At 42.0% G+C, this 24362-nt stretch overlaps 1 protein-coding gene across 4 annotated transcripts in view; it reads right to left on the reverse strand.

The window, feature by feature from the left end:
• The window catches only part of MAP4K4 (mitogen-activated protein kinase kinase kinase kinase 4), a 129631-nt gene that overhangs the window by 36049 nt on the left and 69220 nt on the right, over positions 1-24362 (reverse strand). For all 4 annotated transcript variants that reach the window (XM_083501447.1, XM_083501446.1, XM_083501449.1 and 1 more), the window contains exons 4-12: positions 19693-19818; positions 17977-18087; positions 13654-13744; positions 11582-11712; positions 8809-8863; positions 7662-7740; positions 6009-6184; positions 5012-5084; positions 3658-3868 (exon numbers count right to left, since the gene is read on the reverse strand). In XM_083501447.1, coding sequence (XP_083357573.1) covers positions 3658-3868; positions 5012-5084; positions 6009-6184; positions 7662-7740; positions 8809-8863; positions 11582-11712; positions 13654-13744; positions 17977-18087; positions 19693-19818 — 1053 coding nt within the window. The remainder of the gene's footprint in view (positions 1-3657; positions 3869-5011; positions 5085-6008; positions 6185-7661; positions 7741-8808; positions 8864-11581; positions 11713-13653; positions 13745-17976; positions 18088-19692; positions 19819-24362) is intronic.

Consider the following 24362-nt stretch of genomic DNA (forward strand, 5'->3'; position numbering starts at 1 on the left):
TTTTCAAAAATGCTATTTATATACAGTACATATTTAAATTTGAATTTCTGTGTGGATGTTTTTCTAAATGCACATCGATTTATATACAGCATGAAACAAATCTATGAAGCAATACATGCAAAAGTGGCAGATACTAGAAACATACTAGAGGGATACTAGAGGGATGCATCAATCAAGTTTAAATGTTACTTCTCAACTTGAGGTTGGCTTCCATATAAAATCCCTAACTGATGCTCGCTGGGCCAGTAACCATCTCTTACCCTTACCTACCGCACACTGTTGCTGTGAGGATAAAATGAGAAAGGGGAGAACTATTTATGCCCTCTTGTCTCCTTGGAGAAAAGGTGTAGAATAAACATTATAATAAGAAGTAATATTGTTGCCACTAGTGCAAAAATGCTGTGTGTGATTAAAAAGTTGATCAGATGGAGACATCTGCTCCAATGTTTCCTGGGACGGCTTGGGAAACAATGGAGCATGTCTTCCTGTTTCAGAAGTACCCCAATCACCTATCAACGGCAATACACAAATGAGGGAGGAGGTGCCTTGTTCAGTGTAGCTGCCACCGATTTTGCTGCTGGTGGGAGACCAGGTTGGACTTGCAGCTCAGTAGTCCACACACACAGCCTACCAAAAAAAAAGCCCCTGCAGCCCATCTCAATACTATTATGCAGGACTGCAGGACTTTGGGACTTTTCCTATAGGCCCAGCTTATAGTGCTGCTTTGCCTAATATCCAGCCTGAATAGTTCTAGAGAACACAAGAATGTATTGTCTTAAGGAATGGGTTGTTGGACATGTATTGCAGTAGTTCACCAGGATCTTTGCTGGATTCTATCTCAGTGCGTAGCCGGGGTTTCTCACATTCAGGGTACACGCTCCATTTAATATACCACGTTGGCTTTCAAACTCTTATTTAAATTCTGAAAAAGAATGCATTTCCAATGCAACTCTGCAAAAAACCTCTGTCAAATCCATCTGGGTGTGTGCCAGTATTTGGAAAGCAATCCCATATTTTAAAAGGGCTGGCATTACATCCCCAGAAACTACATATTGTATAAAACATTCCTGTAACCCTGTCACAAAACATATGGGAAAATGCTATATAGATAGCCTTAAACCCACTACCCAAAACAAAGCAATCCATGGCTTCTTTACTATCAATATTCAGTCCACTAAAGAACATATGAAAAAGGACTTCAAATATTTGGGGGGGAGCGGGGAGAGAATCATTCAACTCCCCTTGATTTACTTTATTGCATTTGCAACACATAAGGTGAATTGAGGACAGAGTCCTCAAGCCACTTGACTCATATATTTTTTCAGTTTCTGATTTGCTTCCTCTTCTCTCTAAATAGTTCATTTGGTCAACATTCTTCCAAGAATCACTATTAGTTATCTGGCCAAAAAGATTCTAAATAGTTTGAGCATTAGTTGTTCTGTTCTTGTTCAAAACTGAAGATTTTTCCAGTCAAATTTTTGCCAGTTAACCCAGTAATAGGGAACATGACAATACAGATTCAACAAAATTCAATAGCATGTCTTATTAATACTTAATTCTTCATGGTGCATTGCCATAATTTTAAAACCATGACATACAGCAAATCCTTCTAAGCATGTACCAACTGCCTCTGCTCTGTGCAGAACACAAAATCATCTAAGGTGGTAAATGTTTCTGAACACATTACCCCTTCCATAGCACACCACCTTTTCACAAAGTGAAAATCCTACAGAAAATATGGGAATAAATAACACATTGAACAGAAGCTTCCCCAGTTCCCAGGTTTATGTTTCCTGCTCTGCCCACTAGCTAGAAGAATATAATTTCATCTGAGTCACTGCAATCCTGGCTCATTTACAACTCTAGCTAAAACATATAGCTCTGTATATGCATTTCCTTTAAGCAAGAAGGTATAGTATGCCTTCATACGAAACACTTGGGAGAGAGCCCTGAAACCACAGTTTCCCAGTTGGAATGTCACTGGAAACTGTAGTTTAAGAAACCACAGAATCTTCATCAAAACCAGGTGCTCAAGCAGGGGGAGGAGAAGGGCGAAGAGGAATTGCTTGTTCCTTGGCCAATCAATCATTGTTTGTCATAGTGAAACCATGGCATCTAAGTCGGGGCAAAGTACAATCAAACTTCTAGAAACCTCTGCCAGTTTTAGGCTAGTACATCCGCTGTCTCTGAACAATTGTCATGACATCTGGCAATATGAAAGTTCTATCTGTAGTGTTTAGTCTGTGACAGCTTCATAATAACTGAATGCCAGCGTCAAAAAAAGCACTCATCTGTGAACTAGCCCTCAGGTAATTATTTAAAAGTATTTCAGTCTGCCAGGTCTTGCTGTTTGTGTGAAACTAAGACAAAAATGATTATATAAGAACTTCTAAAAACAACAAAACTGTCTCACAAAGCAGGAAAAAGGCAAACAATTTAAGGAAGCCGTTGAGCGCCTTGTAAACATCAAAACTAAGTGAATGATCATTGTTCTTCAAGACTGGAGTTGGGTGAAAGTAAGCAACACCATGTTTTTCTAGAGCCCAATTTGAGCACTAACAATCTTGCATTTGTCAATGCAGAGCATCCTGCCCCTAGCTTCTGCGTGAAGAGAATGACCCATCTGAAGTGGAGCTCCACATCTATGTGAGAAGGCCTACTGGAATCAAGAACTCTTGATTGTGCAGAGCTCCAGGTCAAATAAAAGCCTTCCCCCCACACAGTTGCACACATGATGACTTAGTTGTTACATAGAGTCATGCCCTTTTTGTGAAAGGGGTAGGGAGCGAGCCACTAGATGTGTCCTTGGTCACAGCTGCTGTGTTGAAGGAACACACCCCAATTAGGCTTAACTATTGAACATAGGCACCAAGTTGTGCCCAACATTGGTAGGGCTGATGCTATCTGCGTGTGACGACTGTTGCATCAGGAAAGGCCGGCCAGGCCTCCTCTCAATGTGACATCCATGCGCCAGGATGCACTAGTCTACATGGCGTCTCCCAACGCTGCGCAGCCCAGGGTGACATCCTGCCAGGCTTCCTCTGCCCCCTCAAGATCGGGGGGCTGAGCCCCATCCCAGTGGACAGGGGGGGGGGTGTAGAGGCCTCAGCCTCATACAGTTGGCACGCCTCATGGTGAATAATCCAGCAGGCAGATATTGGTTACTTTCAGCTTGTTTAGGCTAGGGTTACATTTTGTGGGTTTAGTATCACGTCATCATATCATATTTGATGCATTACTGTATTTTAATATTTTGTTGGAAGCCGCCCAGAGTGGCTGGAGAAGCCCGGCCAGATGGGCGGGTTATAAATAAATTTTATTATTATTATTATTATTATTATTATTATTATTATTATTATTATTATTATTATTATAGAAATGGTCTGATAGCCACCAAGCTTTAGCACCCAATTCAGACACTGCAGGACAGAAAGGAAGCTGCAAAACAGGCAAATAAAACTCCCCCTTTGGCTTGGCTGCTCCTGATCATTAGACCTATTGCCTCAACCCAAGTACTCTAGCATCAGAAACACTACAGCAGGAGGTGTTTATTCAGGGGCTCCAGCATTTTCAGGATCTTAGGAGAGAATCTGTAGCCTTTGGCCCTTTTAACAAAAGGTGAAAAGAGTAGGCTTTTCCATTCTGGCCTGCTTCTACCTCTTCTAGTCTCCTCCTCTGCTCTTTCTGCTGTTCAATGCGCTTTTGTCTCTCTGCCAGCAGCTGTCGCTTGTATTCCTCTTGCTCTCGGAGCTGCTGTTCCTGTAGCAGCTGTTGTCTCCGAAGAGCTTCAGAACGTTCCTTGTTTTCCTGCTGCAATCTCAGGAAATCACGTCTGAGGGTAGATTCTCCAGGCACATTAACAATAGAACTGTAAGAAGGAGAAGGGGGGGGGGGAGTTATTAAAACCAAAACAAAAGCCAGTAAGTAAATAACTCAAGCATGCTGCTGGGAACTTTTTCATTTCACATCTTTCTTTGATTTCCCCTGGGGAGCACTAAAATGTACAGTAACACTGCAGGAGGGGGGTTGGGAGTGCCAAATCAGCAGAAATCAGAATGTAGTCAATTTTCTCCAGAAGTATGAACAAAAATCTGGGTGTTTTGCTTTCTTGTTTTTAAGAGAAAGTGATCTCTCACACACACACACACACACACACACACACACACACAGCTGGTTCTTAGTAATCTCCAAGTTATTCACTGCAATGTCTCAAGCATCTTTATGCTTTGAGGTGCTTATCATATCCCAAGACAACGTACTTGCCTAGGCTACCATTTGGTATGTTTGGTATTTCGAGATCTTTAATATTGAGCAAACAAACAATATTTTACATTTCCCCTGCATGATGGGAAATGAGGTCACTGCTTTGCTTCTGGTCATGTGACAGTGGACCACTCATGTGCCATTGTTGCAATCATTTAAACATTATTCCATCTTGCGGAGAGGATTAGGCCAAGACGAAGCGAATGAGCTTCACACCTAAGCTGGGATTTGAACCTTGGTGAGCTTTCTGTGCTCAAACAAAATGTTCCAAGCTGCAACACACTCAACTCTAAGCCGAATGGCAATCCTAACAGGGGTTCAGGACAAATGATAAAATAGATTCCTTGCCCCCAACGCAAACACACAGAGAGAGAAACTCCTTATTCTACACCAATCATTAATATTAAGGATTCTACCCCTGCCTTTTAAGAGTAAGACCTTACTGTCATGGAGGGTGGGGCTATCAAAGGCTATGAGCCACGTTGCCTATGTTGTACCTCCATTGGCAGAGGCAACTTGGCCCTTTATACCTGCTGCTGGGAATTAAAGCGGGGAGGGTGCTGCTACACTCCAGGACCTGCTTGGTGGCACCTGTCCGGCTACTTTGAGAAGAGGATGCTGAACCAGATAGGCCTTTGGTCTGCTCTTGTTTTCTTGAGTTTGGTGATCTTGCAAACCAGATGTCCACAGAATTTTTAACTGACCCCTAACATTTCTCTGTTGGATCACCATGTTAGAGATACATTACCTTGGCTCTCCTTCTTGTTCAGGCACTTCCTCTTCCTCTTCTTCACTTCCACTATATTCATACTCAGTTTCATCTGGTAGGAGTGGGATGGGGTGGGGAGAATGGGGAAGGAGAAAACAGTCATGAAAACAATCAACCCGGAATGTTTAAACCCCACATTCCAAACAGAACATAGGAGTTCTATGCAAAAGCTGTTTTATCAGCCAAAGCTTTGGGAAAGCTCTGAGATAAAGATAATAATAGGCAATTTCACCAACATGAGTTTTTTTAAAAAAGCAACAACTATAGTAATGATGTGAATTTTAGGGAGGCCATTTTAGAAACCCCCGAACGCCGAAAACCCGGAAGCAAATGCTCCAGTTTTCAAACTTTTTTGGAACCTGAACGTCCGACGCAGCTTCCGCTCGGGTGCAAGAAGCTCTTGCAACCAATCAGAAACCACGCCTCAGTTGTCAAATGTTTCAGAAGCCGAAGAGGCTTCCAGAACAGATTGCGTTCGACAGCCAAGGTTTGATTGTATTCATTAAATCATAACACGCATCATGTTTTTCCTTAAATTATAGGCAAGGAGGGTGGGTGTCTTACTGGGAAGGCAGCATGAGGGAGGTCTGATCTCTTCATTGTCCCACCATGATTGGAAGGTAGATTTCTCCTCCCCATGAGCTATGGCTAGGAGCCTTAGAGGGAAAATTCCCCAAGGTTGCCAATGGCTTCTAGTCATGCAGAAAGTTGGGTTGCTTGGGATCATGATGAGGCACTGGAGAAATAAGTCTCCCCTCCCCACACCCAGTAAGAATTGGCCCACCTGTAACCTGTAATTATTGAAGGGAAATCAAAATATATATCTGCATGCTATGTGTTAAGTGAGCATCTAGTTTGGTCCTTAGTTTGTAAACCAGAACACCTGTGATTTATTTTATATACCGCTCTAGAACAAACCTTACTACTACAACATGCACACAAACACTGTGGATGTAGTTTCAAAAAGATCACATACCCTTTTCGCCTCTCTTCTTCTTGGTTCTGTCTATGTGATCTTTAAGCTGGATTCGGACTTGCCTTTCATTTGGCTGATCGCGTATAAATGGATGTTTTAAAAGCTGCTCTGTAGAAGGTCGTTGCATATAGTTCTTCACTAAACAGCCCTCTATAAAACTAAAGAACTTTTTTGACCTGAGCAAAAAGAAAATGACACACATTTCAAGTCACTTTGACAAGATCAGAATTTATTTAGCAAGGTTCACCTTGCATCCTAAAAAGTGGCAGGACCAATCTCTGACAAACAAATTTGGCTGAATGCAACACAAAATATGAGGGCAATAACTTCACAAGGAAAAGCAAATTATATTTGCATGTATCTAGGTACGTTAAGGATCTTAGGGGAGTCATTATCACATTTTTCTAACTCAATAACAAATGCAAGCAGTGCTATACAAATTTAGAGAGTTATCTTTCTAGAAGTAAATGGTAAGTAAGTGCCTGGTTCAAACAGAGCCTATTTTTCCTGGGGAAATAGTTTTAATTTAGCATGAGTCCCCATTCTGGCCAATCAATCAATATAGAGATCCTCGGGAACATCAGGTGCACATGATCAGTCAGTCAGTCAGTCATTCTCTCTCTCTCTCTCTCTCTCACTCACACACACACACACACACACAAATTCAACAAAGGAACAACTCCATTTAATTTCCTTAAATGCAATTTATAAAAAGAGTTCTAAAACATTAGCACAAGAACTCTGCATTCCTGAACATAACTAGAGTCACCTTGAGGTTCTCAGTGGCTGTCAAAGTTATACATAAAAGTGGTTTGGCTTAAAAATACAATCTGATAGAGGTAATGAATTTCTGTCATCTGGTGAGATGGATAACCATACCATTCGCTGTTTGCAATTATTATAGTGAAAGACTTCATGAATTTTAACAAATACCTTCAACATGGAAGCCAGGAGTTGGGTGGCATTTGCCCACTCCCTTATTATTGGTTGTGTCATTTTCAGCTTCAGTGGCTGCAGAATTTGTCAGCTTAACAAGAAGCTGGTGTCAACCATGCCTATTTTTTGTTCTTTATTTTAACGTGTAAGCATTGTTAAGAACCATTAAAACTATATAATGATCTCAGCTAGGGCTCTCACTCAGCAATTAATAATTTTCAGACACCTGTGAATTATTTTTCAGGTCTTTAGAAGTAACACAATGGCCACTTTTGGACACTAAACCCAAGTTCAGCACTACATAAACAACCTTAGCAACCTGCTGGGCTTGAATACGAAAGCTTTTCCTGGTCATTTCATCCCAACCAAGGACCATGTTTAACACCACCTATGGTTGGTTTTAGCAACCCAGCTTTATAATTCACAGTTCCCATTTTTCTTATTCTGAAACTCACCATAGTTGTGTTAAATCACGATCCTAAGTTTGAAAGTAATGACAAGCAACATTTAAAGGAAAGTGAAAACTTCTGAACAGCTCCTGAGCACAGGAAGAGGAGGAGAAAGCAGATCACACAAGCCTAAAAAAAGGCAAGGCACATTCAATGTAGCTCTGAACAGTGGTTCTGCATTATGTCCAAACGTGGCTTTTCTGTCTTGTGAAAGGGAAAATGCTGTATTACAACCAATACACAACTTCCCATTATAGCTACCACATACCATTTCTTAGATTTTAGCCGTGGAGGAGGATTTCTAGGAATAAGAAACAGGGCGCGCATTGGATGCATGTCGCAGAGAGCTAGAGATAAATAAGAAAAAAAGCATTTCATTCTCTGCACTGAGGAATTTTATGGAAATTGCTATTTCTGATAACCCATAGAAACGGGGGGGGGGGGAGGACTTGAGACTTAAGTTTCCTTGGCAAGACTATCCACTAGAGCAGTGTTTCCCAACCGGTGTTCCGCGGCACACGAGTGTGCCGTGAGACATCGGCTGGTGTGCCGCGAGATGCCTGGAGGGAGGCGGGCGAGTCGGGCGGCGAGAGGCGGGGCGGCGGCGGCGAGGAGAGGCCGCGCCTCCTGCTGCTGCCTGGCGCTCCTCCTCGCAGCCGGCAGCGCTGCCTGGGCGCCTCCGCGCGACTCTGCCTCGCTGGGTTTGGTCTCCCAGCAGAGACGGGTCACACGCGCACCTCCCTCCCTCCCTCAGCCTGCGCGGAGGGAGAGCCAGAGAGAGGCATCGCTCCTGCGTGGCGGGAGAGGGAGCAGCCGGAGCGATGCCCCAAACGAGCTAAATTCCGAGCGAGGGACTGAGGGGGGAGGGAAAAAACTTTCACTTTCGTGCGTCCCTCCCGGCGTGACGCTGCGCGCTGACGTCACGGGGCGGGGCTTTAATGGTGGTGTGCCGCGAGATTTTTTTTCAGTAAACAGGTGTGCCGTTGCCCAAAAAAGTTTGGGAAACACTGCACTAGAGATTGTTCTTCACAGTTTACACAAACACAAAGCATTGATACTGCTGCAGCATATCTGTTTGAAGATCTGATGTCTCTCATCAGAAAGTTTATATGGATTCAATAAATCTCAGTTACAAGGTTTCTCCCATTGTTTTGTTTCTATAGCCCTAGCACAACCACAAAGTAATGATTTGGCACAGGGCTATCTGGCAAAAGGCGCTACTATTTATAGTGCTTTATTTTTATGCTGCTAGAGGAGGTGGGGTGGGAATCCAAGAGAACAGAAATCGACCGTTGTGCTTTCAAAAATCTCAAGTGCAAGCTTAGGTTACAAAGAGCAAGTTAAAATATAGGTTTCAAAATTTCAAAAAAACAAAAAACCATCAGGCCAATAGAAAATGGATACATATCACTTACGAGGAGCACCTTCTGCCATCTCGATAGCTGTAATGCCACATGACCAAAGGTCACTCTGCAAAAAGACGCCATATGTTAGCAAACACTTTTATCCATTTTTCTTTTCTGTCTCTGATGCACTGCATATCGAATTGCATAAACCTAGACTTTCCTTTTACCTTATTATGGGTGGGGGAAACAATACCCAAATAAGAATATTTAAACTGACTAATGGAGAACTTATTATTTAGCATCTACACAGCCAATCTCATGTGTTAAGTCAAACTCTAAGTAAGACTATGTTGGATTTAAATAAATATTGCAAGTCCCCCCCCCCCTCTTCCCTCCATGAAATAACATTTCTGGAGTTTTTACAAATCAAAAACTTTTTGCTATTTGGTGAATGTAATTACATAGAAACCAAACAAAATTGAGGGGTGCTGACACCAACAGAAAGCAAATATGGAGCTAAACTAAGCTCAAGGAAGACTCCTAAAATACACACTTGAAGAGAAAGGCTAAAAAAATTACTCCAAAGAGGTCATAGCCATGTTGCTTATTCTATTACAAAATAAACATAGGGATGAATTTCTGATTATAGGAGGCAAGAAGACTTGAGATGCTACTGCTGTTTTTCCATGGGCTAGTTGTCCTAAGCTCCAGTTCTCAAGTATTCCCGCATTGCTCTTGTAGGATGAGATACATAAAATTAATTTTTTTCCAGGATGTTTGGTAAATTAAAGAAAATCTTAACATTCTAGTGCTGCCCAGAGATAGAAATGTCTCTGTCAGCAATAACAGACAGGAGATAACAATTATGGGTGGAGGAACACTTTGATTTCCCAGAAGAGACCCACTAGGTGGCAATTTGAGGACACTGTGATAGCTAAAAAGACAGCCTTATTCACCACTATCACAACAACTGCAAATTTGTAACATTACCAGTGTCATAATTCATCTTCTTTGGCACATGAGGAGATACCAGGGCTCATTTCCTGAGGCCCTTCTTCGTGGGCCTCCTCCGTGAGAGGTCCAGAGGGTGGCAGCACGAGAACAGGCCTTTCTTGCCACGGCTCCCCATTTGTTGAAGGGTGCCAGCCAGAAACATTTATCTATAACCAGGCCTTTAGCTAATTTAACAATCTATGACTGTGGTGCTGGCAGCGATATTGTTTTTGTTCGTTATTAGGGTAGGTAATCTTTGTGTTTTTAATATTGTAAACAGCACTAAGACCTTCTGATGAAGAGTGGTATAGAAATTTTAATGATGATGATGATGATGCTCCCTGTCCACTTCTTCTGTCCTTCCCTTCTCTCACATATTCTCAAAATCGACTGTGTTTCAGTGCACTATGATATACCTAATAAAAATAGTATCTCGTCTTACGTAAGATCTTATTCTCAAAGGCAATTAAGGATTTCAAGTTCCCAAGCTTTATTTAGATTAATGCACTGTTTCTAGCAATGAGAATTAAATATTTTATTCTCTTTTCTCCTGTGATTGCCTAAGACGTGCTTAGAGATTTCCATAAGGCTGCTTTAAAAGGAACCTAGCTTTAAAGGAGAAGGAGAAGGAAACAAATTATGAAACAAGACCATTTAACCTTGATAGCCCTTAAAGGCTGATGTTTGTTGCATCTATTGATGCTCAGACAGAAAAAGTCAAATAAGGACAATCATCTCATATCTAATACCAGTTTCAGATGAACAACTAAACCATAGCATGGGTGAATGTTTGCTTCCCCCGGCTTCCTCAAGTTAGGGAAGAATGAAAGCTTCCTCTTAGAACAAATCAGAGTTGCATGTTATGTCCAAAGAAACCAGGGTCTTAAACCACAACACAACAAACTTTGGTTTCTTTTGAAGCTGAACTTCAGTTCTCCTTTCACAGAAGAAGAAATGGAGGTGGGATGGGAGAATCATATCAACCAAGGGTGACCCTTGGCCCAATTTCATGTGAGCTGCACAGAAAGAAAGAGTGGAGGAAAGGAGAATTTAGGGGCACCTTCACATTTCCAATGGGACGTGGGTGGCGCTGTGGGTTAAAGCACAGAGCCTAGGACTTGCCGATCAGAAGGTTGGTGGTTCGAATCACCATGACAGGGTGAGCTCCCGTTGCTCGGTCCCTGCTCCTGCCAACCTAGCAGTTCAAAAGCATGTCAAAGTGCAAGTAGATAAATTGGTACCGCTCTGGCGGGAAGGTAAACGGCGTTTCCGTGCGCTGCTCTGGTTCACCAGAAGCGGCTTAGTCATGATGGCCACATGACCTGTACGCCAGCTCCCTCGGCCAATAAAGTGAGATGAGCGCCGCAAGCCCAGTGTCAGTCACGACTGGACCTAATGGTCCTTTACCTTCACATTTCCAACACTGAAAGCCCTCTATGAAGAGTGTGAGAGAGGGGAGAAGGGAGTATGAAACTTGTGTGCAGACACACAACTTTGACTGCCCATGTATTTATTTTCGCTGTGTGCACACACACACACACAAGCTGCACAAAGTCACACACACAAATGGAAAGGTTGTCTTAAGATTGTCACGAGGGTTTCATGCTCCTTCCTATATAGGAGTTTTCCGTGTAGGAAATGCACTGTTAAGCTTTATACTACATGCATTAATTTATTAGGTTATACTGTCTGTGCCTACTTTCCCCTCCACTTAATCAACTGTAAGAGAAATTCCTTAGAAAAGAAAAAAAGGGGGGGAGTCATGTCTTCCAGGCACAGCACCAATGATAAATACAGAATTTGTAGAACACTCAATACAGCCCAACAACTATGTTAATATTTCTCTTACTCTGTAGTCATATGTAGCATCTGGATTTTCATCACAGGCAATAACTTCTGGGGCCATCCAGTAAGGTGTGCCAATAAAGGTATTTCTCCTACCGACTGTCCTGTCCAGCTGAGCACTAACACCAAAGTCCACTACGTCATGAACAGAAAAAAAGAAGAATCAAAACACACTGAAGCGAGATCTCCAGGGTCACTGTAAAATAATAGGTGTTCCGGCAATATGCTGCAGATATATACCAAGGCTTCTACAATTCGGAAAATGAGTTAAAATGGACATTTATACGGATCGATGCTAGAAGGTATTCGGCTCATTAGTAGAAAGTAATCTTAAACACATCTCATGGGTTTACTGGCAAGATAGCATCCATATCAAACAAAGGGCTGCAAGAACATTGTCCACAGAATGTTCTTTTCTATCTAGCTGCATGCACAAAGCCAAGCAAGTGGTTCCATTTTTGAAGGAAGAAGGGTGGAATAATCAAGGGCCACGTGCCACATTTAGCAGATTTTGCACATACTAAATCAAACCATGGCTTAGCACAAACAAGCGAACTGTGGGGCTGAGAGGAGATTGTAGTCGCTTTGATTCTCACTGGCCACAGTCATGCTGCAGTGAGCTAATCCACCATTTAGCTTAGTGTGTCACCTGAACCTGGTCTCTCTCCAGACATACCGTGAGCCGTAACCAAAGGTTGTTCTTTGTTTACAGATCATTGTTCGTCAGGGAGAGCTGAACCACAAATGTGGGTTTGGACAAGATGGCAAGCCAAACCACGACACCGCAGAGCACAACAGCAAGAGAGGAGCAAAATGGCTGCAATATCCTCTCTAGGAAGCTGCGTACATGCTTGTTCATGCTAAGCCATGGCAGAAGACTTTCTGACACAGAAATTAATCTCTGTATCAAAAAATACAATTTCCTAAAATGCATGCTATACCAGCAGCTCTTTTTGGGCAGCATGGTTACTCATTGGAGAACCAAGGCAACCCTCTTATTTACTTGTTACCAGGAACAACCCACTCAACAAGCAAAAATGCTCTGAAGTCAGATTAAGAGATACAGAAACTAAGCAGAGATTGAATAGGGTCAAGACACAAATGCTACGAGTGGAATCTAGAAATGAATCAGTGCCCTCAAAATGAGAAAACAGCTTAGCTATTTAGTTGCATCACAATAAGTACTCTTTTATAGATCTGACACAGGCATGGATGGAAAACAGATGCTGGAATTCCCTACCCAGGGAGATTCACATGGTGCCAACACTGCTGCCTTTCAAAGTGCAGGCTAAATTAATCCTTTCTGCCCAAGCTTTTAATATTAACTAGCATGTTTTATCAGCTGTGCTGCTGTTATATTTGTATTTGTTGCTGCTTAATTATTTTAACTGGAGTTTTCAGGCATCCTTGAACGCAGTTCATAGTTGGAAGGCAGGCTACACATCTTTTAAATGAAGTTTGGCAACTTCGTTTTTATAAATCTGGAGTGCCGTGCATAATCACCGTTGATTAAGAGGGTCTAGGCTTATGGGGGCCTGTGCTTATTCCCCGAGGCTTTATTTATTAAGTCTCGCTTTGCAATTTAGCAAGAGAGGGCTGTTTGGACCCCCAAATGGTGACCAAACCCATAGTGACAACCTTGTCCCAAGTTTGGTTCCTAGACACTTTCAACACTAAAATACTCTTCATGATGAGCAACATGCTTGCAACCCCATCTGTGTGCAGTTCCTTGCCGTGGTCCTATCACTGAGGTGAGGGTAGGACTTGCAGGTTTTGCCAAGGACTGCAAAACACATACCCTCTTCCCCCATCACAGGGAGGTGGGTAGGGGAGAGAGAAAGGAAGCTGAAACCTCAGAGCTTAATGTTTATGGCATGGCCAGTTATACCCTGCATAGTTTAGCTTCATGCCGGCTAAAACATTAAAGCGCGGAGGAGAAAGTAAGAAATAATCTATTTTAAAATATAGATTTGCAACCCTCTTCTCTTCAGCCAGATAGCAAATGCTGCCTATTGCTGTATGGAAGAACAGCAACAGCAGAGGAGAAAAGTGAGTAGAACAGGCTGATTAACTTACCCAGTTTCACCTCTGCATTTTCTGTTAGCAATACATTCTGCCCTTTGATATCCCGATGAATCACATGGTGGGCATGGAGATGCGCCAATCCCTGCATTTAAAAAGAAAAAAACAAAAGACTGTAGGGTCGTCTTCCACTTTAAGTTTGCAACTACATTCTATTGCAACTATTTGACAAAACCATACTATAGACCTTGGGGATTCTTTCCCTCCAGCCCAGCCCAACATGTTCAACTGTAGATGTTTTCAACAGCATGCCACCCATGTAGACCTTACTTGTCAAAAATACATAAGTGCAGCAATAAGGTGTTGTGCACACATTTTACAAAGGTGAAGCACAACAGCTATTTTAAGAATATATAAATATGTATAGCTTATGCTTGCCTGGCAAGAGTTAATATTATAAGGACCACACTGCAGAATGACAATGAAACCACTTATGGAAGCTATGCAGAGGTATTCAAAGGATATACAAGAAACAAAACAGTGCACTTTTGCCAGGAATATGGAATGACTCAGCTGTGTAAGAGAGGACTAAAAAGCACATAAATGTTCAGCTTTAGGAAAGGGGTGGCTAAGAAGACATGTGACATAAGGAGTAATTAGGAACACTTGTTTACCACTTCTACTTACTGCATGTTTATTACCTGCCTCAAGCCTCCAGAGGAGGCTAAAAATTGGATGTGACAAACTTAAAAGCACAGTAGCAGTGTGAATTCTAGATGCATTTTTTTCTCTTTAGCTTGTACTGTTATGCGGATGAGCAGATACATAAATCTATTTGGTACAGATAGTGTCTTCAAGCATGGCCAAATTATTGGAGGGGAGGGGGAGGAAATGGTTTAGGTTGACTATTTGCTGCAATTATTTGCAGTGCCTTAAGTCAGTGTTTCCCAACCTTTTTTGGGCAAAGGCACACTTGTTTGATGAAAAAAATCTCGAGGCACACCACCATTACAGCCCCGTGACGTCAGCGTGCAGCGTCACGCCGAGAGGGACGCACGAAAGTGAAAGTTTCAATTTTTTCCCTCCCCCTTGCCGGGGAACCTCCAAGCTTTGGGGGTGGGGGGGGGAGGAGGCAGCAAAGCGAGGGCCTGAGGGACGGCGGCAGCTGAGGCGGCGGCGGCTGTTGTGGTGGTGGCGGCGATAGCGGGCGAAGGAGGGGGCGGCAGCGGGGCCGAGGTGGCCGGCGGCGGCGGGGGAGGCGGCGGCGGGTGGAGCAGGAGGGCGGCCGAGGCCGGTGAGGGAGTAGGGTTACCCGGGGCTTGAGGAGCCGTCGCCGGGAGTTGCTGCTGCTGTTGTTGCTGCTGCTGCCCGGACATGCCGGCCTCCTCCTCGTCCGCTGTCTCGCGCTCCTCCCTTTTGCGCGCGCTGCCCCACCGCCGCCCCATTGGCCGGGTCCTGTCAGCTGATCCTGTGTTATTTCCTGTGTGTGTGTGTGTGTGTGTGTGTGTGAGGGGAGAATGGAGAGAGAAACCTCGGCACCACTACCGCGGAGCCGCCCCCGGCTCGCCGCGGATCCTTGCCGCCGCCGCCCCGCCTCTCGCCGCCCGACTCGCCCGCCTCCCTCCCACGGCACACCAGCCAACGTCTCGCGGCACACTAGTGTGCCGCGGAACACCGGTTGGGAAACACTGCCTTAAGTATTACTCATTTACTTCCCATTGCATGCTAGGACAGCACTGGAAACTCTTTCTTCTCACTGTATGTAAGTTCCCAAGCGGCACAAAGAACAGGAAGCATGAATCATTCGTGCTTCCCCTCACCTCAGTAGGTAACATGCAACGCTGGTCCTGTGGGACACCTACTGATCTTCTAGAACTTACGTGTACGTCCTGATTTTTACAAAGTACTGAGCTGTATGAATGAAGAACTCTGAAATTCCATGAGAAAAGAAGACATGCTTCCTATCCATCTCCAGTGACAAGTGATGATGACCTGGAAGCAGTGCTTTGCTGAAGTTGGTTCATTTTTCTTTTAGGTATCAGTGTGTGGGGGGGGACAGATAGGCTAGTAAATATTTCTGAGCCAGTTACTTTTGCAAATTTACTGCTGTTCTCTTTTGGTTTCATGAAACTTAATTGTGATGGAGATACTTCAAGTCAAGTGCAAGTGCCAGGTCACTTATAAGCAACACCCCTAAGCAGCCAGTTTTCTTTCTTTCTTTCTTTCTTTCTTTCTTTCTTTCTTTCTTTCTTTCTCTCTCTCTCTCTCTCTCTCTCTCTCTCTCTCTCTCTCTCTCTTTCTCTCTTTTTTTGCCCACAACGGACATTATTTGAAAGTGCTTTGGAGCTGAATGATTAATAGCACAAAGTTAACTGATTTGCTTTAAACAAAAATCTTTGATCATGATTTACTGTGCCCAAGCTGCTTTTACACCATGTGTTAAAAATAAATGAGGGGATCCAATTAAATTGAACACCGGGCAGGACTGGAATAAAGGCAATGATAATACTGTTCCCCACAAAGAATGCGGACTTGACCTCTGGAATATACTGCTACAGAAGCAGCAGCGGCCATAATTAATAAACAAATGCCTCCGTGATCTGTTTTGGTTGTGGGTCCATGCAATTTGGGAGGGAAGGATTTATCCATTCTAGAAAAAGTCTGATATTACCTGGAAGTTAAAAACTTCCAAAGCTCTAATGCAGGATTTCCCAAACTTGGGTCTTCAGCTGTGGACTACAATTCCCATCGTCCCTGGCCACCATTCCTGCTAGCTAGGGATGATGGGAGTTGTAGTCCAACAACAGCTGGAAACCCAGGTTTGGGAAACCCTGCTCTACTGCATCAAGCCTCAATCCTGCCAACCAACAATCAGGTGGCAGCCTTGCCAGAAGTGGTTTTTTACCACCACCTATTCTGATACACCAACCGCAGCCTCTCATTGGAGGTAAATGGTCTATCCATTGTTACATAAGATATGGTAATCGGGCACTCTACACAGACCTGCCCTTGAAAAGAAGGTCCAAAAAAATCGTGTGTGGTGCTAAACCCATTCCTAGCCCTATCACTTGTATGGATGGACCACAATTTACATATTACAGTGGTGCTGATAAGGTTCTAGTAGCTGCCAAAACACAACAGGTAATTTTCCTTTTAAGGAACACCTGCCAGGAACTGATGCTCATTTGCTGTAGGAAAGCATTACTATGTCAATACACCTTGCAGCGGGATTGATGGATTTATCAGGTTGGGGGAATACTGCCTTGCTTGTTTTATGATGATTATTTAACACAATCTGGATTTTATTCTATATTTAGGATTATTCTGAGCACACAAGTAGATTTTTAAGTGTTAAAAAACCCAAAACATTATGGAAGGTCCCTGCTTCCAAACAGCACTTAAGGCAGGATTCCAAAGTAGGCAACAAATCCCCTCTAATAGGTTGGAGGAGCACAAAGCAGGGCTTTACCTACACGCCGAAAGTAACGAAGCAGCAAGAGAGCATTCTACCGGGAATCCATGCTGTTTTACGCACACTTAAGGGTTCAGATTTGAGCAGTACTGAGGTAGAGATTTGGGCTGCTCCTATATTTTGAGTATGAACTTTATCTTAGTGTTCCATTTGGCGCCAAGAGTTATCCAGGAAAGTTAACACAAAGGGAAATGTCTGTGCAACTGCAAACGGGTATGGGTTAAAACAGAACTGCCTTCTCTTGCGTTCATGGTTTTAACAATGGAAAGGCAGCATGCAAATAAAATGACGTATGTATGTATGTATCCAAATTTGAGCTTCGGTATTGCTTTACAAAAGAAGAAACCACATGCAAAAAAGGAAGAGTAACACTTGTGCCAAAGAAAACAGAAGAAGGCCAGCATGCAGTCCTTTTTATTGATCCACCACCTGGCTGCATGACCCAGAGAAACCACCCTGCGCTAGCCCTGTGAAGTGGATGAAGAAAACACATGCTGTATTTTAATATCCATCGCAATTTGCAGATTTGCAGACAAAGATGGGAGCAGCCCTTGGCCATATGTTTTGACTGTACTTCAGCCATTTGGAAAACGTTCTTCTCCGTGGGTAATCAGGGTGCTGTCTACTCCCAGAGGTCTAATTTGCATTACATGCGAAGCATCAGACCCCACCACTTAGTACGGATTCTAATGCACATGGTCTATGTTAAAATGATTATCTAACAGTTGGCTTAAGTTTGGTTTAATATTTTTTCTTAATGATTAACGTTCAAGAACTGCTTTAACCCTGTGTCCCGTGTCACAGGGTTAAAGCCATGTACTTCACTGGAAATTAATGCAAAAATTAAATGTCGCCATTTTTTGTTTCGTTTTTTAAAAAGAAAAAAATGCTTATAATTTCCTTACCCTAAGAATTTCTCTGGAGATGTAGGCTATCCAGTCCTCCTTCAAAGTATTTCCTTTTGTATTCTTCACAAGATCTGTAATAGAGCCTGCACCACAAAACTCCATGACAAGCTACAAAAGACAAGAATGCAAAAAAAAAGAGTCAATATATGATAGAAATATCAGTGATTCAACTGCACTGCAACAAAGCTTATTGGACAATTAAGGAAGGCAAGCAATCATATCAGCCAACGTGGTTCTTAATCTATATTCCTTTAACATCAATACATTCATTTATTAGCTTCCAGAGAACAAAGATGTTCACATTACTTAATGTATGGCATGTATATAGTAGTAACAGGTGACTAAAAGACTGCTAGATTGTTTGGATATTGAAAAGTTCTGCCTCGGAATGGCAGATGAAGATGATGGATTTTTGGGAGCTAGTCGACCTGACCGGAAGAGTCCGTGACCAGGAGGAGGAGGAGTACCAGGAGTAATAGATGAAATTCAAAGACTATTTAGCTAAATATGCTAAGATAATTTAAATAGATATACTTGCAATTACCAGATTGGCTTAGGATTTAAATATGTGATGTTATAGAATAATATGTTTAAAGTTAATATGAAAAGAAAGAAAGATGTTACTTGACTAAGTAAATTTTATGAGAAATTAGTTTTGAAAAACTGCTACAATGATATACATTGAAATTCAGCCAGGGGGATTTGAGGAAGTCATTCAATAATGTTAACAAAAGTGGAATTATTACAGTTAGGATTTATGTTTGTTTGTTTGTTTATAAATTTGAAAAATCAATTAAAAAAATCTGAACAAAAAGAGAAAAGTTCTGCCTCAATGAGCAAGGCAAAAAACAGATCCTAGCACACACATGCTCCCTGTCTTTTGCCTTGAGTTTCTAGAGTGCCAAGACCCGTGGTGTTCTAAAATTTGAGAGCAAGGACACAAACTTGCCCCCTTATTAGAAGCCCAATAAGTCTCCACCAGGACTAGGGCATCTGTGGGTTCCCAGGTGTCAAATGACTGCAACTCCTATTATTTGTAACTAATGGTCATGGGTCAGCTAGGGCTGATGGGAGTTGGGAGTTCAACAAAATCTGGAAGGCCACAAGTTCCCCAACCCTGCTCTATACCACTAGGCTGAATTCCTATTCCCATTTACCTGTGTGTGTAAGCAAGGCCCACTGAACTTAGTGAGACTTGTGGATAGCACGAAAGGATTATTTGCGGGGGGGGGGTGCTCACATTACTCTCTGTTGTATTTTTTTTGCTGGAGTTACTGGGTGTGCTTCCTGACTGGAAGGAGGCAAAACTAGAAAAGCGGCTCATGCAGAGATGCAATGGGAAGCCTCTTAAGGGAGAGATGGAAGAGTCAGTTGATGCTGATCATCTCAAGCACAGGCTAACTTGCTTAGCCCAGCTCAGTCACACAAACACGATAAACCTAGCGGAACTATTTTGCTTTAAACTAGTTAAAATCCTAGAACAGTAAGTGCTTCTTTTGTGTGAATTTATGCCAACTCTTCACATTTCTACCAAGCATTAAAGAGGGAGTGTTTAAGGGAACAAAATTATACATTATTTTAAAGATTAAATTCTCTTTTGAGTTTTCCTCCTGCTCTGCTAGTGAGCGTAGCATTAAGCATTCAGGGTATTTTTGCTGGGAATCGAACATTTAGTTGCAATTCACATTCCCCTTTCCTTGTGAACATGCTTACCCATAGTTGGTCGTCATGTCCTGGAGGACTTTTCTTAATAAAAGCACCGTAGTAAGTTGCAATATTTCTATGATGGGAATATTTCTTCAGCATGTTTATCTCCAGCTTGATTTCTTCTTCTTCGTCCTTTTTATGAGGGAAATAGATATATGTTTATACGAATGCATCTACTGCAGTATTTGTGCCACACACACCCCAAAATATATCTCCCCCATTAACCTCAGAGCAGCAGCACAAAATTATCCCACCCTGTGGAAATCATGGGTGGGGTGAGCGCTTGGCAGAGGAAAACAACTAACAGGTTCAGCCCAATGTATTAAAAGCCAGATCTAGCATTAGTAGTGCAATTCGCTGCCTGTTCCACCCACCTGCCCGTTTGTATCTTTCAAAGATCTGATCAAGTGTGCTAATATTAGATTGTTTGACCTGTGTTTAGTTTTGCTTTCAAATAATCTTAGCTTCTTGTTACTTACAAACTGGGGGATCCTGACTCACTATACACAATGGCTAAGCAAGCCAACTTCAAACCAACTAAATACAATTCTGCATCTGTAAACTCTCGTGGTGATTTTAATGCAGCTGGCATCGATTATCGCTTTAAAGCCCTTACTGTTGGGCCTGAAATGCTGTCCCGCACATGTCCTCTGTATTCATGACATGACTCCAGCTTTAATTTGTGACAGCCCATCTTATTACTGAGAACTACAGCAGCAAGCTACATTTTCCGCGCCATAAACGATCCTACTGTGTACGTTTCAGTTTTGCTCTACAAAAGGGAAATTACAACCAAGAACAAATCCACACACATTTCCAAAATTCGTGCCCTGGCTGCTAAGAGAGTGACAGCGTATTAGCAATGTTGTGTGCCTAGGACAACAGACCTTGCCCAAACACACATGCGCACGCAATACAGTTGCCTTGAGATATGATCTACAGCAGTGACATCTGGTGGTTACTGTACATCACTGACTTGCACAAGCAGTTTTAAAAAATGCAAGTGCATTGCAATTCATTAACACCAATCTGCTCCCCTGCCCATCTTTCCCCTCTCCCTCATATAAGAGTGCATGTTGAGAATCAAGTATCTTGTTCCCTCACCAAATATTATACATTTCTATTTGTCTCTTGGACCTCTCGTAAGAGATTAGTGAGGTGACTAATGGATGATGGACCCAAAAATACCAATCCGGCTAAAAACAGCAGCATGCAAGAACGACGGGAAAACAGAAATAAATTTCTCAAGCAAGGTAAGTATGATGTTCAAATTAATTAGGAAAACGTCGGCACCAAAGCATAAAACATTTTCAATGGTGCAATAAAAGAATGGGCATCTGATTAGCTCCTCGAATTAGAATTTATTCTCATTCCTACATAATCTTTTAAACATTTTTTTTTACATTGACTTCCTAGCATAAGCAGAATATTATGATAAAAACAGTACTCTTGACTGGCAGTGTAGGCTTTTTGTTTAAGGCATTTCATTATACAGTGACACACAAGACTAGCCCACATTCGTCTGATCCAGCAACTAACGTCTCACAGCTCATACGCAAATCCAGCAAGGCACTGAACCTATGTTTTCAGTACAGCTGCATCATAAGTGCAGATGTCTCAAGTAGAAGAAGCCTGTCAGCCAACCTCTCACATGGCAGCTGTAGCATGAGAAAATGTGACCGCCAGCAGAGACCAAAGAAACTAAGGGTAGGGTCTACAACACAATTTGAGTAGTGCTGGTTACTGTATGATCATTCCAGTTTCCAAGCACAGCATTTGGAAGACTTGAAAGAGAGATTACCGATTTGGACCAATGGTAACGTCTGCAGGGCCCTCTTATTTGCTCTTTGGACCAGAAAACGTTCAGAAGGTCTCTTATACCCTTTCTCTTTTACAGCACAAAACAAGCCCATTATTTGGCTAGAAGAGACTTCCTCAGAGACCTGTGCCTGCTGGTTTGAGTTTCTTGGATGAAAGGCAGGGTGCATGCGAAGCAAAGCCAAAATAAATAATGGGAGCAAGGTGCCATGGAATTATCACAAGAGTTAATCCAAAGTTGTTGCTTTTTAAGCCTCTGTGTGACACCTTGAACAATGACAAAAGCTGGTGCCAGGAGAACCTCCATTGAGAAGGCATTGCATAATTAGGATACAACAGTCGGGGTCTTATTGGGGTACCCCACTTCTGATGGAGATGGCAGTTCTATCATATCACTCGGTGCTGATCTTAAAGCATAGGGGAAAGCTAATATGGGAAGAGACTATTTTGATGTTGCAGGAAATTATGTCTAGAGGAAATCTCTAGGCAAAAGAAAACCAGGGAGTGTACACAGCCACAGTCTGAACCAGTACAGTATCATGCCATAATTTATTACTGAAAACTACCTACAATGCTGGAAGTATACAAACCACAATAAATGCAGTACTAACATATTAATAGAAAGAACACATAAATTGGAAATAAAAAACCTTTATTGCCCAATAAAGAAATTTATAAACCAGTAGCATGCATCAGAAACATTATTTTTTTGCTTAAAACTTTGCATTTCTTTTAAAAAAAATGTATAGTTCAGGCATAGGCAAACTCGGCCCTCCAGATATTTTGGGATTTCAACTCCCATCATCCCCAGCTAACAGGACCAGTGGTCAGGGATGATGTTTCCCATTATGTAATGGGGAACATAATGGATACTAATAAAATCAGTATGTTAACAGTTCATTGCCTTTTATCTTAAAATTTAAACAATACAGGGATTTATATTTAATATAAACCCCATTGTATACATTATTGATTCCCCCTCTGAAATATTTTAATTCATCCACTTTGAGCTATTTCAAAGCATGCAAATTTAATGCCATGTACTTTTACCATTTTGTTTGCTAAATATTTACAGCTTGCATGTAAATTAGATACCAATAAGTTTAGGGAATCAGGTTTGCTTTTTGGGTTGGTTTGTTGTTGTTTTTTAAGAAACTATTGCACAATTCATAGATTTACAAACTTCATATTGCAATGGGGGTTGGGGGAGTAAACTGGCCACCAGCTCTGGCCTAATCACCTTTCATAATACATTTCCTTAAGTGGCTTTAAAACACGTTGCTCCTTATTTAGTGATTTAAAAAGGATACTATATTGTTCACCATTGATAGGCCCTCTCTCTGGGGTGCAGAGGCCAGCCAGGGCGTGATACTGCCATTTGCAAAGAAATTAACTCTCTGTATCACAGTATCATTGGGAAAGGACAATAAAATAAGAATAAAGATAAAAGGGAAACTTCAAACAATAGGCAGCTAGGTATTTTATGGGACTATAAGCAGTGCCTGAAGCAAGGGTTAGCAGAACTGCGCAAGCACATGTTGGAACCATTTCCATGTATCAGAGCCAAAACACTTGCACAATACTCGTTTTGTTGTCAATGATAATGCAACCACCTGCTGCGATTTTCCTAACGGTGGCGGCTTCCCCTCCCTCTTTTGTTTCCTATTCTTCACCTCTTAACAGTGCAACATTTGATACAGAAGGATGAAATGTAAACAAGAAAATAACTCTCTCATATAAACGAAATAAGTGCGCAGTTGGATCTGTGAAAATACATCCCCCCCCCCAAAAAAAGAGAACAGTGTCTTCTCACAAACTTCTAAAGTTATCACACAAGATTTACCCTGATAGTGATTTTAGTCATAAATAACTAGATGGGCAACAACCTCATTTAGTGAACACTGATCCACCACTTTCTCTCCAGGACCTAAAGTCCCTTGTTGTTTGTGAACATTCAGTGTTAGAAACTGGGATAGAACAGCTATTCACCCTATGGCTCCCAGAACCTAGGTTGCAGGCGCCAACACAGAATGGCTAGTTGCTCCTTTTTTGCTAAATTTGATTTCTGTACTGCTTTCTGAACATGCTCAAAGGCTTTTACTTTTATGCACACCATTGCTTTAACCACTTGAGCTACCCTACTGGGCTAAGGAAATAACTCCCACAACTTAGCAGTTCTTCATAAATGGCAGTCATTCAATTGTACCAGATAGATAGATAGATAGATAGATAGATAGATATACAGATGATTGGTAGGGGGTTAGACTAGATGACCCTTGGGGTCCCTTTCAAACTCTATGATTTTATGACTAGCCAAATTTATTCAAATTACAATGAAAGCTAGGATTAGAGAACTCCAGTTTTCATATTTGAGATTTTATAAAATAAATATGAAAACTGGAATTATCTCAAATATATGGAAGCCTTTCCTGCAACCCACATCCGTATATTCATTATTTTACACTAATTTCCTCTGGTGTTCTGGACTAGTAGAAGGTTGTTCCTCTATTAGACTCTATTAGTAAAATACACTTGGCATAACTCTTGAGAACACAAAGGTAGCCTGTGAATTTACAGAGATACATGTAAATATATATTAATCAATTAAGATGTAACAACATGTACAATGTGCATGAAATGGATATCATCCATAGCCAAGAGCCACACGCATGCATTGCTTCGAAAAAGTCTCCATTTGCCACTCAAGAATAGTGAACACCAGCTTAGCATAAATCCAGAAGGCATAATCTTCAAAATTATCAGAGTATAAAAAAAGAAATATAATTCTCAATTTGACATGGAAGACTTTTGTAAAAATGCATCCGGTTATTGCTTTTGGAAGATGCCTGTTTTGTGTA

The sequence above is a fragment of the Podarcis liolepis genome (assembly GCF_965112155.1).
Source record: "Podarcis liolepis genome assembly, chromosome: 4".
Taxonomy (NCBI): Eukaryota; Metazoa; Chordata; class Lepidosauria; order Squamata; family Lacertidae; genus Podarcis; species Podarcis liolepis.